Source organism: Staurois parvus, unplaced genomic scaffold, assembly GCF_062004578.1.
Source record: "Staurois parvus isolate SC_StPar_1 unplaced genomic scaffold, SC_StPar_1.0 ptg000005l, whole genome shotgun sequence".
Taxonomy (NCBI): Eukaryota; Metazoa; Chordata; class Amphibia; order Anura; family Ranidae; genus Staurois; species Staurois parvus.
In genome coordinates, this window is record NW_028317801.1 from 7,830,930 (window position 1) to 7,850,364 (window position 19,435).

The 19,435-nt window shown below is 39.2% G+C and overlaps 1 protein-coding gene across 4 annotated transcripts in view; it reads right to left on the reverse strand.

Moving 5' to 3' along the window:
• ESYT2 (extended synaptotagmin 2) overlaps positions 1–19,435 on the reverse strand; it is a 168,833-nt gene that overhangs the window by 45,463 nt on the left and 103,935 nt on the right. For all 4 annotated transcript variants that reach the window (XM_089651707.1, XM_089694252.1, XM_089651793.1 and 1 more), the window contains exons 7-12: positions 10,069–10,124; positions 7,444–7,564; positions 4,985–5,161; positions 3,408–3,490; positions 1,957–2,005; positions 633–722 (exon numbers count right to left, since the gene is read on the reverse strand). In XM_089651707.1, coding sequence (XP_089507833.1) covers positions 633–722; positions 1,957–2,005; positions 3,408–3,490; positions 4,985–5,161; positions 7,444–7,564; positions 10,069–10,124 — 576 coding nt within the window. The remainder of the gene's footprint in view (positions 1–632; positions 723–1,956; positions 2,006–3,407; positions 3,491–4,984; positions 5,162–7,443; positions 7,565–10,068; positions 10,125–19,435) is intronic.

The following is a 19,435-nucleotide window of genomic DNA, read 5'->3' on the forward strand; positions in this document are numbered from 1 at the left end:
ATTCACCTGAGGAGAGATGGCAAGCAGTATTGGGATTGGCATGGAGAGTTGCCATTGAGGTTGAGCATTTAGAGTGCTTATGAGCACTCTGAATAGGGGTGGTCTTTACATCTGGCAAGCCCGCATCTTACTTTAATGTGGAGCATTTCCTTCTGAAGTGGACTAACACCTTTAACTTACTCAGTGTGGACTATTATTTTTCACTGTATATTCAGTTTTTTTTATTGTATTTGTGCTTTTCTAAAACAGGAATTTTACACAAGTGTGGATTTTTTTTTCGTACGCTCTCCTTTATGAATATTTTTTTTAATATGTTTTGATTATTTTATTTATTGTGATATTGGTTTACATAACAGCGCAACACCTAATATTCTATTGCAAGTTATTAGAGAGGATATTCTCTTGTGTGTTTGCTACTGAATTTTCAATTTATGCAGTTTTGCATGGTTACCACCTTTGATTATATGATCACATGACAGGCAGACTAGCTAACTTTTCAAAAATGTTTCTTTTTGTTAAATAAGAATCAAAAGTTCAGAGATCAGAGATAACTGTACAGCTTTGCACTTGTGCGTATATATAGATATATATATATACATGTTTAACTATTTCACACATCAGTGGGTACATACCTTGTCCAGATTCTCTGTGGTAGACTTTGGGGAAAGCCACTCAAGTTTTAGATGAAGTTTCCCAGATGTAGCATCATCCAGAGTGAACCACTAAAAAAAAATTAGCACATTTATATTAAATAGAAATCAGACAGGGTGATCCCAGATGGTGTTGGCAATAGTGAACAGAAATCTGCTAACACCTGGCTGCACAGTTTTCAGGTGGCCACTGGGATACCTGCAGTGTTCTATGGCCATCAGTCTTTCATATTTGCTAATGCTTACTCAAACAAAGCTCATTAAGTACTTAGAAAAAGGTTCAACACTAATCCCTTATTATATTCTACTATTGGCCTACCTACGATCTGTCCACTGATGTGCCACTTGCTACTCTTCAGGAAAGCACTGCAGGCAGTTAAGCAGTTGAAATAACAAGAGGAAAAAAATAGCTTTAAGATTTACACTCACTGGCCACTTTATTAGGTACACCTGTTCAATTGCTTGGTAACACAAATTGCTAATCAGCCAATCACATGGCAGCAACTCAATGCATTTAGGCATCTAGACGTGGTGAAGTTCAAACTGAGCATCAATTGGTGGTATTTGATCGCCTGTGGGTTTTTTTTTTTTTTTGCGCTATTAAAAAGAAAAAAAACAAAAAAACAAAAAAAAAAGACTGACAATTGAGGAAAAAAAACAATATTTTTTTACTTTTTGCTATTAAACGTCCAGTGAAAAAAAAAATAAAAAAATCTAACTTTCGTCATAAATTTAATCCAAAATGTATTCTGCTACATGTCTTTGCTAAAAAAAAATCCCAATACGTGTAAATTAATTGGTTTATGTGAAAGATATAGCGTTTACAAATGGTGGTATAGATACTGGAATTTTTTTTTTTTTTTTTATACTAGCAAGCAGCGACTTATAGCGGGACTGCGGCGGACATTCCGACACTGGGGGGCAACTGACTTGGTGTCACTGACATCCCCAGTGACACCAATACAGTGATCAGTGCAAAAAAAAAAAAAGCACTGACACTGTACTAATGGCACTGGGCAGGAAGGGGTTAACAATCAAAGGGTTAACTGTGTGCAGGGAGTGTTTTAATAGCTGTGTACAGCCATCCAAAGCAGTGTGCCTGTGCTGACAGGGAGGAGGACTGTTAGTAAACAAAACAGTCCTCCTCCCTTTCGGAGATGCTTGGTAATCACCGTGCGCTGGCAGGTCATCATCGGCTGTGACCCGGTGAGTGACACCCTGTAGCAGTATATCTGCTATAGGCCTGCAGGAAAGAGGTCAATTTTGTCTATTCAGAACAAAATACACAGTGATGGATCTGACCTACCTCATCTACTACTTTCTCCTTCTCCACTTCCTCCAAGTCTATCATCAAACTGAAAGAAATCAAAAGGATGAAATTACTACATAGAAAAATCTGAAAACCTTAAATCACAATATAACATTCTCTAACAAATTGTTTCCTACCAATGTCTTTCTTGTAAACCTGGATTTTTTTTTTTTTGTGCTAGTAACTGTTGCTCTATATACACAATATAATATTTTTGTTTTTAATTGAGCTGTTAAAGTCGACTTGCCCTAAAATGTTCCTAATCGAACAGTGCTAGATTACAGGCTTGCAAGTTACTTTCTTAGTGTTTAGACTGATCCCTGTGGAACTCGAGCCCCATTCTGTACACAGGGCCTAAACTTCATTCCAAGTTGAGGTTCTGCTTCCCCCCTCATGGATCTAATCCCCAACTGCTGTCATTTAACCACTTCAATACTGGGTATGTTCTCCCCCCTTCTTGCCCAGGCCAATTTTCAGCTTTCAGCACGGACACACTCTGAATGACATTTGTGGGGTCATGCAACACTGTACCCAAATACATTTTTTTTTCTTTTGGTGGTATTTAATCACCACTGGGTTTTTTATTTTTTTGCTAAACGAAAAAAAACAAAAATTTGGAAAAAAAATTTTTTTTTCTTAGTTTCTGTTCTTTTTCTTCTTCACTCGTGTGCTGATGAGGCTGCGATGATGGGCACCAACAGGTGGCACTGATGATTAGTACCCTGATTATCAGTACAAAGTACTGATAGCCTTGCCAGGTATCAGCTGTCTTTTCCTCACACAGAGACAGCATGTGAGTAAGAGACTGCTGATACCCGGCAAGTCTTTTTACATGTGATCAGCTGTGATTGCACACAGCTGATCACATAGTAAAGAGATGCTGTGATTGGCCCTTTACCGTGATCTGTAATCCAAAGGACATATCAGCCACAGAACGCGCCCTACGGGGGGGCGCGTATTCTGGAATTACATTTATAGATGCCATTCCAGAACAAAAGTGTTGCGCTGTAGCCATCTTTTGGCTATAGCACAGTACTAAAGTTGTTTATTGTCAAATGCCAGACTCTCCACTGAGGAAACTGAGGCTCTGGCATTTGACAACAGAATGTTGGTGCCATGAGGAAGCAGGGATCATATCTGACTTGGAGAAAAGTTGAGGTCCTGTGTACACCCTGAGCCTGGTAGAGCGTGGTCCCCCCCTCCTCCCAAATCCCATTCTTCCAGTGCTGATTTCAATGCAGCATTAAAGATTGACCAATGCAAAGACAATGCAGTTCCTTGCAGATCTGAACTGCAACATAACACTGTATATGTCTATCTGGGTAAAAATGTAAATTAGGTCAAGCACCTCAAAAACTATAATGCTGAGGACTAGGACAATCAACAAGTACAGGTATCAAGAGGACACAAGAAAAATATAGTAGTAGCTATAATCAACAGAGGATTACCTGCCCAGGAAATCATCCTTGTCCGTGTCTTCATCAAAGAGCTCAATTTCCAACATTTCGCCGGGATGCTCATAAATTAATGCCTGTGTACAATGGCAAAGGTAGGATTAATAAAATTACATGTGCCATGCCATGAAAGTAATATGAGCTTATAACCACGTATAGTTAGCTTATGTTAAAATCCCCCCCCCCCCCTCCCAAAAAAACAAACAAAAAACAGCCAGAGCCAGTATATCATTTTATGTAGATTCTCGATTTGTTTAACTGTGAGTTGCATCAATACCTGTACTGAAGGTTCAGTTTACAAACATTTACTAATTAGTTTCCAACATTGGTGGGTAAGAGTTTCAGATCCCCTTCACATCACAGTGTAAGCGATGTGGTTTCGCTGTGCGATGAGGTGCATTGTAATGCACTGTGTTCCAGAAAATAGAACATGCATTTTTTTGGGTGCGTTTTGGTGGATTAGAAAGACAATCCAAATTAATGGGCTGCCTTACCACACCGTATATTTACTAATTATTTTCCTGCAGTAGCTGGTGAGTCTCTAATGCTTCTTCACACCACTGTGCTGCGGAAACAGGCACGTTGGTGTGATGCAGTTAAATTGTGCATGAGGTGTGTTGTAATGCGCTGTGTTACAGAAAATAGTACATGCATTTTTTAAATAGTACATGCATTTTTTTTTGTGTGTGTTTTGGGGCAACAGGCGACCAATTCAAATGAATAAAGGGCAACAGTGTGAACGGAAGAGGGCCGGGTCACTGCTTTATGTGTAATGGTTAGTTCTAGGTCCTGAACCCAGTGCTTTACCCATACTGAGTGTACAGGGCATAAAGAAAAACTTACAGTACATGGTGGTTGACATGTGCCCATAGGGCCCCCCAATTCATGTACACCAGCCTTTTTCAACCTTTTAACTCTGGAGGAATCCTAGAAATAACTTTCCAGGCTCAGGGAACCCTGCCAATAATTACTATATCTACAGCTCATGTTCCTTACATTTGTGGTCTTTGGGGATAATTCCCTCTCCTTACAGATCACTAGAAATGTCATTGGTGTCAATGGTTACTTATCGGAGAAGTAGAAATTGCTCAAGGAATCCCTAGTACCCTTTGGAGGAACTCTAGGGTTCCACGGAACTCTAGTAGAGAAACTCTGATGTACACTGTAATCCAGGGTTTCTCAACCACGGTCCTGTGGAACCCTAGGGTTCCTCCAAACGTTGCTAGGGTTCCATGAGCAATGACTCATTTTTGCCTTTCAGATAAGTTCCCACTGACGCCAATGATCTTTGTAGATATCTGTAACATGGAAATTCTTCCCATTGGCCACAAGTGTAAGGAGCATTCTTTCTACTGACCACCACACTACACACTAGAGTATCATAAGTTGTAGCAATAGCAATTATTAGCAGGGGTTCCCCAAGATTGGAAAGTCATTTCAAGGGTTCCCCAGTATTGAAAAGGCTGAGAAACTCTCCTGTAATCATTCCCGGTTACAAACAGGGATGGACAACTATATGGTGCATATATACTTTGTAGCTGTTTAAGAAAAACAAATACAATTTTCATTACCTCATACACTTCATTCCATTTGGGGTTCAGGTTCTCCTTAATGACTTTGCTCTGGAAAACTTGATTGCCAATCCTTAAAACTCCATATGGATCAGACTTTCCTTTTATCAGTCCCTTCATGTATGTGTCTTTCCACATCAGATCCTGAGCTTCAATAAAATGGATCCTCAGAACTCCCTATTTAAAGAGGAAAACAACATCCTGTGTTGATCACATTCATTTAAATGCCTAAGAAAACAAATTCTGTTTAACTGGAGGATAAAACGGATACTTGCATGGGCCAAAAGCAGAGTCATCTCTATACCCATAGCCACCCCAATTTCCACATCCAAACTAATTGTTCTTTCTAAATGATATTTTTCTGGGCAGAAATCTTTTTCTTATCTACTTTTCTCATACACCGATATATTAACCTATGCTTGGTGAAACATGCAGGCTGCCATTGTTGTTTCTAAAAATGCTAGAAGCCTGACTGTCATGCTGATTCTCTGGCTTGAAAGATTTTTGAACCAGTGAGCAAATAGACCAATGAGTGATGAGTGTCACACAGATTTCACTTGATGCATGCTTGTCCCAAATCAGTGGCACAGAATTTAAAGCAGCTCTTTCCTTGGACCATCACCAAGAATGTAAACCAAAAATGCAAAATGTGAAGAGATAGCAAATTAAATGCATTTAGTTTTAAAGTGCACTTATTCTTTAAGTGTTCAGGGTAGAAAAATAATGTTTTTGAGGGGATTCTCCCTTATCAGAAGGATATCTTTTATTTTTCTACATGAGGCCAGAACCAGTCAGGTGATTGGCATTTTATTAAAAGAAGATGAGCAATGTCACTACCTTTATCCCACTCATGACAGGTTTTCTTTCACCACCTGATTACAACATGCAAAGCTTAGAGGCTGCATAGATTCTGACAGGTTAATGAAAGTAATATTTGTCATATCATATTTATTACACTATATGGACAAAAGTACAAGGACACCTGACCATCATACTAACGATATGGACAAAAGAACAAAAACCGCTCTCCAAATTACTATGCTTAGGCCTGGTTTATACCAATGCAGTTTTCTTTTGATCCGTTTTTGCATTTTGCTTTGCGTATTCGGCCTGTTTTGCGTTTTTTTCCAGCTTTTTTTTGCTGTTTTTTGTTCAAGGGGAAATATTTTTGTTGCTGCGCACTACATGCGTTTGAGCAGCATCTCCATTGAACTATATTGTAGCAAATACGCTGCTTTTTGTGTTTAAAAAAAGTTCCTGACCCTTTCCAAAAACACAGCAGCTTAAAAAAGCCTTGATGTGAACATGTCCCATAGGAAACCATGTTAAATGGACTGTAGAGTGTTTCTGCAAAAGGCACTAAAAAAACGCATTGGTGTGCACCAGGCTTTAGGCGTTTCCAGTGAAGGGTACTGTTAATGCTACAGCATACAAAGAAATTTTAGATAATTGTGCTCTTCTGTCCTTGTGGCCACAATTTGGGGAAAGCCATTTACTGTTCCAGTATGACTGTGCCTCTAAAAACAAAACAAGCTCCAGAGACATAAGGGGTAGATTTAGTAAAGCTGAAGAATGTTAAATCTGGCGCAGCTTTCCATAGAAACCAATCAGCTTCCAGGTTTTATTGTCAAAACTCAAGTGAACAAGCTGGAGTTAGAAGCTGATTGGCTACCATGCATAGCTGCACCAGATTCTGAGTGCTCCACTTTTAGTAAATCTCCCCCACGGTTTTATGCATTTGGTGTTAGAACTAAAGTGGCCTAACCGCAACCCTACTGAACACCTTTGGGATGAACTAGAACACAGATTGTGAGCTACGTATTCTAATCACTACCTGACCTCACAAATGTTCTTGAGGCTGAATGGACAACAAATTCCCCACAGATACATTTCTAAATCCTGTGGAAAGTCTTCCCAGAAGTGTGGCGGCCCTTAAGAGACAAAGTTGACAGATCACCTCCATATCAATGTCCATGGTTTTAGAATGGGAAGTCCAAGTTCATATAGGTGGGATGTTCATATGTCCACATGCTGTGGGCTTTTTTATCTACTGCTGACCATGCATGCATTAATTTAGCATCGTTTTATGCCACCAATCACGTTCATCTTTTTTTCTTTTTTTTCCAACCAACCAACCAGTTACCTATTTCTAATTAGAACTGCAATAATTTTCATCCTATAATTTTTGCACACCCTAAAAGATAAAATTAAAAGAAAAACTAGACATTTTTATAATTTTTATACTACATACTATACATATTTATGAAAAAAATCAGCCTGTCTTTCAGTTTTCTAAAATATGAACATAATATTAATATGAACAGAATATTGATATAATAATATTGCCTTTCATCATCTTCCACAATGCATTTGACTGATGTAATAATATATAGGAAAAAAAGCAGCATCTCTTGTAGTGCAAAAACATTCCACACCTGACTCTAAAGTAAACTACTCACCTTAGGTATTGGGAAGCGTAGCTGTGAAATCTGGAGGTCACTCACTAGAGGAACAGTAATACGATTGGGGAGAACCAGATAGTTGGAAATAATATCCAATATTATGGTATCAGATATGCCACTGCCAAAAGGAAGAACATTATGATTAGGGGGTTGTGCTAGCCAACTGACTAGTCAATTAATTTGCAAGTTCCAAGACACACTGCAAGTGAACACAACATTTTTCTAGAAAGGAAAAACACTGTTGGTTAGAATTTTTACACCACTTGATTTTTCTGTGCTTTTACTTGGTGACAGGGTCTCTTTATGGACATATTTATGATTACAGTGCTGCATTAATTGTCACGATTAATTGTTATGATTACAGTGCTGCTTTTATGTCACCTTAGAGTTCAGGGTTAGAGAATAAATCACTTTCTGGAACAAAAATTAAAAATGCCCCCACATGCAGCAATTCAAGAAAGAAAGAAGACCCTTGGATATACAGTACAATGCATGCCCAGCCAGGGCAATATAAACCTGTGTCTGCATAGATCTTCTGATTTTTTTCTACTTGGCCTATGAAGAGGGCTTGAGCAAGAATGCATGTTTTCTTTTAGTAACAAAAACTGTGCTTAACCTTGTGTTAGCGCAGTGCACTAGACTTATAAAAGAAGACACAGTGCATTTTGACAACCATGAAGAATACATATATGCCCCCCTGAAATGTATCTATCCCTAAGCATCACAGTACTGTTAATGTTTTTGGTAGGAAGAGTGGGCACTGTTCATTCATAATTGGTGTAATATGTAACTTATCCACTAGGTGGAAATAGAGCTCTAAAATAAATGTTATTGAAAGTATGACATGCTCACCTACTGCAAAATGTCACTAAACAAGGAGGCTACTCAGAAGCTGTGTACTGAACTGTCATCATTTATTCATACAGCAGATGTCACCTTTAATGTTCTTTTCACCTGTATCCTGGTCTCGCAATACATTATTAACTACAGTTTGTTAAAAGTGATGTGGTCTGTGACATCTTAATGACTCATTTCTATTGTACGGGAAATGTTTTTCTACGAATCGAATGCGAGTAGGAAAAAAAATACATGCAACTATAAATATTGCTTCAACTGACAATGTACTTTAAATTGTATACAAAGTATATGTAAAGCCTAAACTATTTTTTTTTTTTTGGAAGTCCTAAACCCTCTGTATGCTTTTACAGCAGTTTGTGTCCTTGCCGGCACAATTCTCCCTCTCTATTTGTCTTGGTGGCCAGTGTGTCCGAGACAGAAAGTAATGAGATATCCAAAACTTTAGCGGGTCACAGAATATACGATAGAATCTGGGACAAGCGGCATCCATTCCAGTTATCAGGGGATCACAAAACAGATTCCCTGCCGCATCAGAGTAGAACAGAAGTCCATTCTTTTTCATTTTAGTACACATCGGAGTCTATTCAGTTTTTTCCTGCATCTTGCAACAGACCCATAACAGGTCTATGGGCAGGCGGGTGTAAACGGATGTACATCCATTAACAACCTTATACTTAGGTCAGATATCAGTCTGGAATGTATCCAAATCAATTGAATGTAAACAGATGAACTGCAGTTTACATATGCCCAAAGAAAAACATTGAGCTTCCGTTCAGATCTGCCTACATACAAATCAGATCAGAATGTTGGTATGAAAGGAGCTTAGGGCTATGTTCATACCTATGCGTTTTGCAGTGAATTTTTGAATTTGCAGAAATGCACTACAGTCCATTTAGCATGATTTCTAATGGGTCATGTTCACGTCTGTGTGTTTTCATCTGTGAATTTTTGGAGAGTCAGGGCCTTTTTTGCCCCCAGCACATTGTGTTTTTGGTTCCACAGACTTTAATGGAAATGTGTGAAAAACGCAAACTGTGCTGCAACAGGCACCAATAAAAACACATCAACCTCAACCTGCATAGGTGCGAACCTAGCCTAAGAGGAGATTTCCCCTTACTTTGCAGAAATTATACCCCAACCAAATCTGTCTAACAATGCTGGTCTCCTTCTGAAAATATTAGTTGTCTGGTCATTTTTCTGACCCTCTGACTTCAATACTTTCTGAGTCACTGATCTGAAACAAATATGCAAAACAGGAAAATCAGGAAAATTTTAAACTTCTTATCTGCACACCTGCACACTTGTTTTGGGTCAATGACTCAAATGTCTTAGACCAGATGATCACTAAGTGTAGCCTCCCTGTATTGCAGATTTGTATCAGTTTTTCTCTGTAACAAAATGGTTGCATTTTCTTCATTTACTGATATTTATGTTGCTAAGAAACTAAAATATTGTACAAAGAAGTGTACAGTAATACATAGCAAACAACTGACAATCTTCTTTCTATTCTGGCTGCTATGAACTGACCAAAGGTGAAATCTGTTTGATTGGGATTACTAAACATACATACCATTATTATGCTCTAAACAGCCTCATTAACCCTAATCATGCTGGATTTCAGCTCACTTCATGCACCTCAGGCGACTGAGCAAATATTTCTCTTTCATATTCTGGACTTGATGCCTCCCTTTGATGTTATGTTTAAGGCCAATTAAAAAATATTTTAGGTAGGGTTGAAAACACACTTTTTAAATTTGCACTCACTTCAATCCAGGAATGTCCAAAAGATTTGTCAGTCCTGTCCAGTTGACATCCAGAAGCTGAAAAGACAAATAAAACTTTAAAATTACAGAAATTTCAAGTCTCTACAGACCAAATTGCAAAGGACTTCGCTTAAACAGACACTGTCACTTGCCCATACAGGGTAAAGTAACTGCCTACTAATAGCCTATGACAACAGCAAGGTATATACTCACCCATCAACATTGTAGGAGTCCACCCTGGGTAAGTACAGTGTTTGAGTTTACCTGGGTGGGTGATGTCACTTGCCAACACCCCCTTTGTTTGGGCTTGGCAACTGACCCTGAAGACCTGGACACTGGAACAAGGGCAAGATCACCCATTGCTACCCCATTCGCCAAAGCCATGTCCTGTTAGAGCAACTGAGCAAGGGTGCTGAGGGACCGTGGATGAGTGAGCAGTGTTCTCCCTAGAAATTTTTTTGAGTTGGGTGAGATTACCCAAGTAGCTGGAGGGTTCAAAATAATGACAGTAGGAAATCACTGGGAAATGAAAAACTTCAAATATTTATGAAGAATATATTTATTTTCAGTAAGAAATATGTTGGTGTTTTTTTTGCACTGAAACACAATTTAATTTCTACATCCAATACCCAAAATTGTACAATGATGATGCATTAAAAACCTTTACAGCTCGTCACTTTAAAGTTAAACCTACACAAAGGACCCAAGAATAATTTTTCTACCTCTGGCATGCATAAAGACATTGAATACGTGCTGGGTGGGTGATGTTTACTCCTGTATCTGTATCCTAATAGCATGCATGTGCATACAAGTCTGCCTTTTAAAAGTATTACTAAACCCAGGACCCTGCATTCACTATATCTGGTCTCCCACAGTACACAGAACATGGAAATGCAATTATTTTAGTAAATAAACTGCTAAATACCTTTTCTCATCACCAGTTAGAGCAGTCTTGTGACTTCTATTAGTGTTCACCTGAGCACTGGTTAAAGCTTGTAGGCGTTTTCGTTCTCCTCTCACTACCCTATGAGATTGCATGACCCCTGACCCTCTGTCTGGACAGTATGGATTGACCCTATGCTGTTCACATTAACTCTTCCAAGAAACAGAATAACTATAGCAGTACACACCAAACTGAGCAAATGCAGAGTGCCTCCGAGGTTGTGTTCAGGAGGTGAAATGGGGACGTGGAAGGGGAGGATCAGAGAAGTCAGGATCAAATAATCTTTTTACACAATGCAGAGGATTACCCCTTAAGTTCCACGAGTATAACAAGCATGCTTTACTGCATATACAGACTGATTTTACTGATGTGGGTTTAGTAACATTTTAACCACTTACCCGCCAAAGAGTTTACCCCCCTTCCTGACCAGGCCATTTTTTTGCGATATGGCGCTGTTAATTTAACTGACAATTGCGCAGTCATGCAACGCTGTACATAAATTAAATTTATGTCCTTTTTGTTCCCCACAAATAGAGCTTTCTTTTGGTGGTATTTGATCACCTCTGAGTTTTTTATTATTTGCGCTATAAACAAAAAAAAGTCTGACAATTTAAAAAAAAAAAAAAAATGTTTTTGATTTGCTATAAAACATATCCAAAAAAATAAAAAAAATAATAATAATTTAGTCATAAAATTTAGACTAAAATGTATTCTGATCCATGTCTTTGCTAAAACAAAAATCCCAATAAGTGTAAATTAATTGGTTTGCGTGAAAGTTATAGTGTCTACAAATAGCGGCATATATACTGGAATTTTAATTTTATTTCTATACTAGTAATGGCGGCGATCAGTGACTTATAGCCGGACTGCGGCAGGCATTCTGACACTGGGTGGGAACTGACTGACTGCGAATGACAACCCCCAGTGACTCTAATATAGTAATCAGTGCTAATAAAAAGCACTGACACTGTACTGACACTGGGCAGGAATGGGGTTAACATCTGGGGTGATCAAAGGGTTAACCGTGTGCTCTGTGTGTTTTACTACGGAGACATGCGGTTTTGTATTTCTCTGCTATGCTGAGAATTCAAAGCAGCATGTCTGTGCTGGAAGGAGAGAGACTTCTGTTGTTCACACAGGTCTCTCCCATCAACTTTCCCAGATGATCACTGGGTGCCAGCGGGGAATTTCCATCAGTGACCCGGTGATTGACATCCATAGCTGCCAATGGCGGCACACGCACCCCCCTACCCGGAAGTGCACATCACGTATATATATATATGGTTTCTTAAAAACATAAAGATGCCACATGTATTATGTATACTGTAAAATTACAAAGAAAATCAAAAAAGTGCGCTTTAAGGTATGTTCTGTATTATGGTCAGAAAAATTAAAAACAAATCTTTTGTTATCCTTTTTTTTATAGATAAACATGAATATTTAGCACTATCTTCCAGCGAATGGCAAGCTTCACGAAGAACATGCTGGTTTGATTAAGTTAGTCTAGATGGCAACATCTTAAAGCGGAACTAAAACTAACTATTTTAATTCTTATGCTACTAGCAATAGTAAATAGATAGGAAGGTCAATTTTACTGTTTTAACTTGTTTTTTCCCCCTTAGTTGCTTTCTGGTATCTGGCCTAGACCAGAATAATGTCATACAGCCCAGGAGTCTAAATAGGGATAAGGGGTTTTCTTGGCTAAACACAGCCTCCTGTGTGAAGGCCTGAGCTAAGGGCAGATGGATTCCAAAAAGTAAATGCAACACGAATCCTTTGCCCTTACTCACGATGGCCACAGCTCTAGATATTTTAGGGGTGTTTTTCAAAGTGATTTGTCAACAAAATAAAGCATGGAGACATAGATGGATGAGTTTGTTTTGAATATTAAAATATTATATTAAAAACAGACAGAGTGTAGTTCTGCTTTAACTAGTAGATTTGTTAATCTTTGTAGATTAACAAAGTGACATATCAGAAGACATAAAGTGCTGTCTTATTTGACTTTCTACATATACGTAAAAAAAAATATATAAAAACTTTCAATAAAGAAATTGACCAAAACCCATTACAGTTTCCCTTCAAGCAGGTAAATGTGAGATACAAGGAGATATACACTGGATTAAACACTAGGGATCTTGTTATGTGCCGTTTGTACACTGTAGTCCTCTTTCTCTATAGTAAGCTTTAAAAGTCACTCATAACCAGCACTATACTTATTTACCGCTGATGTATGAACCACAGTCATTGAGTTGCTATTGCTGCAAAAATGTCACAATTAAGGTTGCTTTGCTTGAATTGCCTATAACCAACATCTAGATAAAACAATAACTAGGGGGTGCCCAGTTATCATGGCAGCTTGATCCTGCTAGAATTGGCATCCTAATGGGGAATGGATAAATCTACAAGTAAAACGAGTAAGTCCATGAATATGGTGATAGTTTCTGCATTGTGACTTGTCCTATGGAAAAGACCTGGGCATTACTTTAGGATTTCAGGTTTTAGTAGACCATGGAAGATCGGTACATGAATGATAAGGGTCTCAGGGCTCTGCCAACTGCAGGAACAACAGAGGTCTGCATGAAGCAGAATAAGATAATGAACCTTGGGAATGTAAGCATTCCTTTGCAGCATTACATACAGAATAGTCTGGCATACTGTAATAATTCTCATCGCTCCTCCTTGTAAAATTAATGTTTCTAAATATTTTATAAATTTTTCGATTTGTATACTGTACATAAATTGAACTCTGTTTATTAAGAAGGTAACTTAAAGCAACACTGTCACTTGCCCATTCAAATAAAAGTGACAGTAACTCCTGACAGCTCACCCCCTGCAAGGTATACTCACCCATACACACTCCCTTGAAGCTATCCCCCAGCAGTTAGCTACATTTTTGGATCTATGAAAAAGAATATACAATGCTACAAAAAACTATAAACAACCTGTCAAAAAGTCCTGTGAAAACGACACCATCAATCTTCTTCCACCACAGTGCAAACAACTTACTCAGTGTCCTTGCTTAGATTCTTCATCTGCTGCTTTTTACTCCACCCAACACTGTAATTTTCACAGGACTTGACATATTATTTATAGTTTGTTTACTGTAACATTTTAGATTTTCTTTGAGAACGTTAACCGAGTGAGAGGGACACTAAAATTGTTATATTTTTGATGGAGGAAGATAAAGATTGTAATTTTTGTTTTATCGATTGTTATGATATAGTGTATATTTTTTGTTTATTTTATTATGGTACTTAAAAGGTTCAGGTAGCCAAGTGCTGCATTACTGAGGTATAAAGATTACAGTTCTAGTATATGCGACACCTACAGTATATACTGCTAACACAATCTCTTTAACTCTTCCCACCCACCCTGGCATCCCTTTACATAGTTATGTACGCCTGGGGGAGGGAAGGATTGGCGATCCCTGTGTCTACAGATCTTTAGTCCAGACCGAAAGCTATCTTTGAAAGTTCGGTCTGTGTCCTGTGCATGCAGTGAGCTCTCAGCATCTAAGCATCAACCGCCCAGTGACGCCTATGTGAGGAGTGTGGGCATTAAAGCCCACCCTGTTGATGTCACACATATGTTGGGAGTTGTACTAAAATATGTAGGTTTGTATGTTTAACCCATTTACATGTAAAAAAAAAAAAAAAAAAAAGAAAAAATCACAAGACTGAAATATTTCCTGAGAAACATGGGGGTGCTGCCATTGCTAGATGCTAATTGTCAGTTTAGTACACTGAGCATGTGGGTTCAATAAGGTTTGAGTCCGTGACCTGAAACATACAGTACCATACTAATCTAAAGCCAAACATCATTATTTGCATACTTGTTCCAGAAAAGGGACACAGAATATAGAGGCATGAGGGAAAACATGGCTATCAGCATTTGCTGAAGTAGCAAGCCTACCAAGCCTGGTTGTCTCTATTTGGGACGGTTTCATTCAACTGAAGAAAGGAGATCTAAACAGATCTATAGTTTCTCAAAAAATATATAAAATAGAAGCCATTAACAATTTTGTGGCAGTTCATAATAGTTGGAAGGACTGCTAATTAGCCTCTAAGCCAGATCCCAAGATTACACCATATTTGAACCCAAAAACAAAATATATATTGCAGCTTACGCTTACTGATCCTTAGATGTGGTAGCCGTCTAATTCTCCTTTTTTAAGCTATGATCATTTTCAACAAGCACAGAAAATACCAGTTGATCTTGCCAGAAATTCAGCGTCCTCGTCAATTTCATTCTTGTGTAAAACTACTAGCAGGGCCAGTTCTTCCACTAGGCAAACTAGGCAGCCGCCTAGGGTGCACTGCCACCTAGGAGAGCCTGGGCACAACACAGGCTGGCACTCTCTCTGTGTGGCACGCCGCCATGTCATGAATGATCCTTCAGCTGAGAGGAGGTGCAGCAAGGGGGAGGAAGAAAGGACAGAGGAAGATGCCGGGCGTCTGGGACCAGTGTAGCAGCTGAGCTGCCGCTCCTTCCAGTGTTCCTCTTAGTGACTCAGTGCCTTACTGCAAGCTGGCTGGCGGCTGCTGATCACTGTGGAGTTCCAGCCCTTCTCTCCCCATTTGCCATGGGAGATCATGTTGAGTCTGTTTCAGCCCATAATACATCATGAAGAAAACAAAGCTTCTTTTGGTTCATGCTTGGTGCCTACAACATGCTGGGGAGGAGTACAGTGAAGGAAATAAGTATTTGATCTCCTGATGATTTTGAATGTTTGCCCACTCACAAAGAAATAATCAGTCTAAAAATCTAATGGTAGGTGTATTCTAACACTGAAAGACAGAATAGCAACAAAACAATTCAAAAGAAATGCATGTCTAACAAATTAGGCACTGATTTGCATGTTCATGAAGGAAATAAGTATTTAATCCCCTTCACAAAGGATTTCTGGCTACCAGGTGTCTTTTATACAGCTAACAAGCTGAGATTAGAAACAGTCTCTTAAAGGGAGTGCTGCTAATCTCATTTTGTTACCTGTATAAAAGACACCTGTCCACAGGAGCAATCAAACAAACAATCAGATTGCAAACTCTCCACCATGGCAAAGGCCAAAGAGCTGTCCAAGGATGTCAGGAACAAGATTGTAGACCTACACAAGGCTAGACTGGGCTACCAAACTAACGCCAAGCAGCTTGGTGAGAGTGACAACAGTTGATGCAATCATTCGCAAATGGAAGAAACACACGGTCAGTCTCCCTAGGTCTGGGGCACCATGCAAGATCCCACCTCGTGGAGTGTCAATGATCATGAGAACAGTGAGGAATCATCCCAGAACTACGCGTGAGAATCTTTGAAATGATCTCCAGGCAGCTGGGACCACAGTCACCAAGAAAACAATTGGTAACACACTACGTCAACAAGGCGTGGCCTAGCCAGTCTCCAGACCTTAATCCGATTGAAAATCTGTGGAAAGAGCTAAAAGTTCGAATTGCCAAACGTCTGCCACCAAACCTTAACGACTTGGAGAGGATCTGCCAAGAGGAGTTGGCCAAAATCCCTCCTGTGATGTGTGCAAACCTGGTGGCCAACTACAGTCTGACCTCTGTGATTACCAACAAGGGATTTGCCACCAAGTACTAGGTCATGTTTTGTGAAGGGGATCAAATACTCATTTCCCTCATGAACATGCAAATCAGTGCATAATTTGTTAGACATGCATTTCTTTTGAATTTTTTGTTGCTATTCTGTCTCTCAGTGTTACAATACACCTACCATTAGATTTTTAGACTGATCATTTCTTTGTGAGTGGGCAAACATTCAAAATCAGCAGGGGATCAAATACGTATTTCCTCCACTGAAACTGCATAGAGGACCTGTTTTTCTTTCACAGAAAAAGGTTTTTTAGTTGAAGCTGTGTTGAGTTTATGTTAATGTCCAGCTTGGAGGCAAATCCTTTTCAGCAAATTTCTTAAAACATTCAGAAATGCCCCAGATATCTGAAGACCATTTCAAGAGGAAATATGCAGCAATCCTTTCTTAGAAATGTAAAATATGAGCTAGTTTAGACTGGTGCATGTTCTACATCATTATGTCCTTTGATTAAAGTTAAGTCCTGCAAGAGACAATTTGTATGTCAGCACACATCCTAATGTCATTTGCCAACTCATTCATGTAATAAGAAACATCTGTGGTCACTATTAGCAGAGAAGTCACATCCCGTCCTACCCACAGGACCAACACACGACTATCACTGATAACGCTCTGCTAGCTTTGTGTACGGCATGCTGTGGCCTGAAACTCTGTCATGGCACAGGGCCATCCTAACAGTCATGTTTTCCTGTTGATAAATCTACAAATGACTGGCAATCTACATGCAGTCTTAGACTTTACAGCCAGCAAGAAATTTACTATAACAATACAGGACATATCGGGGCATAGACTGATGTAGTGTTGAGGAGACATTGATTTTAAAGAATAAGTTCATCTTTTGGGAAAAAATAATAAATGCACACATTTTTGCAGGAAAAAAAGTGCATTCATTATTTTTCCCTATGGAGCCGAGCCAGGAAAGCATTGCGCCCGTGATTAGTGGATCAAGGGTACAAAGGCAGACTCCTGCAGACAAGCCCCGCAGCTTTCAGCCCGTACTTTCATACAGGCTGACTGTTTACAAGCTGTAGGGCTTGTAAATGAACTACAAGACCACAAATCAGCGACCCTGCAGCCTATTCAGAACTACAAGACAGCCGCAAAGGCCAACAGTACTTGTAGTTCAAGTCCTTCACAGGAAACAGTGAATGAAAGACGAATCTGCATGGGCTGAGCCACGTGTGGCCACATTATTTTTAAATACTGACAGCGGGCGCCAGGAGAAGGTCCCTCACTCGCTGTCACTAGGGGTGGGGGTGAAAGGGAGAAGCTGCAGCTGCTGGAATATGTTACATATTCTACCCTAAATACATTAGCATGTTCTAAAGGGAAAAGGTATGCCGGTGTCAGTGGCTGACAGGGACAAGCAAAGTGCATGCACGTCTAAATCAGCCCGCCCATACATGGATCGAACGTCATCCAGTTCCTGCTGAACTGGTCAAATTTCGATATTTGTATGGCCGGCTTTATTCATCATTACTGGGACAGCAGCCACGCCTAGGCACTGCGGCATAGGCACTCTGGGAGACAACAGATGTAAACACTGCAGCAGACAGCCAGAGGTATGGAGCACGTCTGCACTGCATTAGAGGTCTGTGTTTATGTATTATACATAGTCAGAGGTGGGAGAACTGTCAGTCCAAAAGTACAGCTGTACTTAAGAAATTTTGCATTTCACTTGTGCATTACGCTTTTAACTGTCTTACATTCTAAAAAGATATAAAAAAACATTATTCTACCTTTCTAATTCAGACATCACTGAAATACATTATAGCCAGGTTCAGGACCTTCTATTAATTTCTCCACTTTAATCAGAGTAGAGTACAGTTTTTTCAAGCTATGATTGGATGGTGATAGAGCAGCTACTGATTACTGAGATAATCTCTGGGCAATCTCTTCCAATGACAAACTTCTATTAATTTGCTAGATAGCACTTCCCCTCCTCTCCCAATCTGAACACTGGTATACAGGGTATTACAGGAGGTTAGTGCAAAGAGACTGAAGAAATATTTAAAAATACATGCAATTGTTAATAAACGCATTGCTGCATTAAAAGGGAATCCCTACACTTGTAAGTTCAGAAGCCTTTTTCTTGCTTTAACAAATGTAAAAATATTAGAGCTTTCTATATGTATCAGAAACATGTACTGCATATCCCTATTGATTCCTCCAGGTTTTGTAAGAGTTACTCGAATTTTCACTGCAACATAAATCTAAATCTCCTGAATTTGCTGGCTATAACTCTCGTCTGCTAGGGAGCACAAGCCCATGTCCATACAAAGCCATGCTGCTTTCCTAAGAAATTAAGCTTTTAATCTATACTAGTAACTAATATCTCTCCTCTCTCACAGTACAGCGCCACACAATGCAACCAGATGCCAAGTGACTCCTAACGGTCACTACGATACTTCTAAACACCAAGTCACTGGGTTCGCTCAGACGCATTTGATAAGAATGTACATAATTATTAAATTAGTCAACATTGCCTTATATGGCTGGAGAGGTCCTGCAAACACTCCAGGGACAACAAGGAGGACGTCTGCCAATTATTCTGCTCTGGAAAATATGAGAAGGACGAAAATCCCATCCTATCCGTGAAGCCAGGAGGATTCCACTGCCGTGCACAAGAAAGGACAAGCTTTATATTTTAATCCTGTTTAAAATTGATGGTCTAACAGGCTTTCCAGGCATTGCATTTATGTGAAATGTCAATAATAGTTTTACCAGAAAAAAAAAAGGAATTTTAAAATGTATGTCTGTGCAAAAAAATAATACTTCTGAAATACATGCACAGAGTTTTCACTCTGTAAAAAATGCT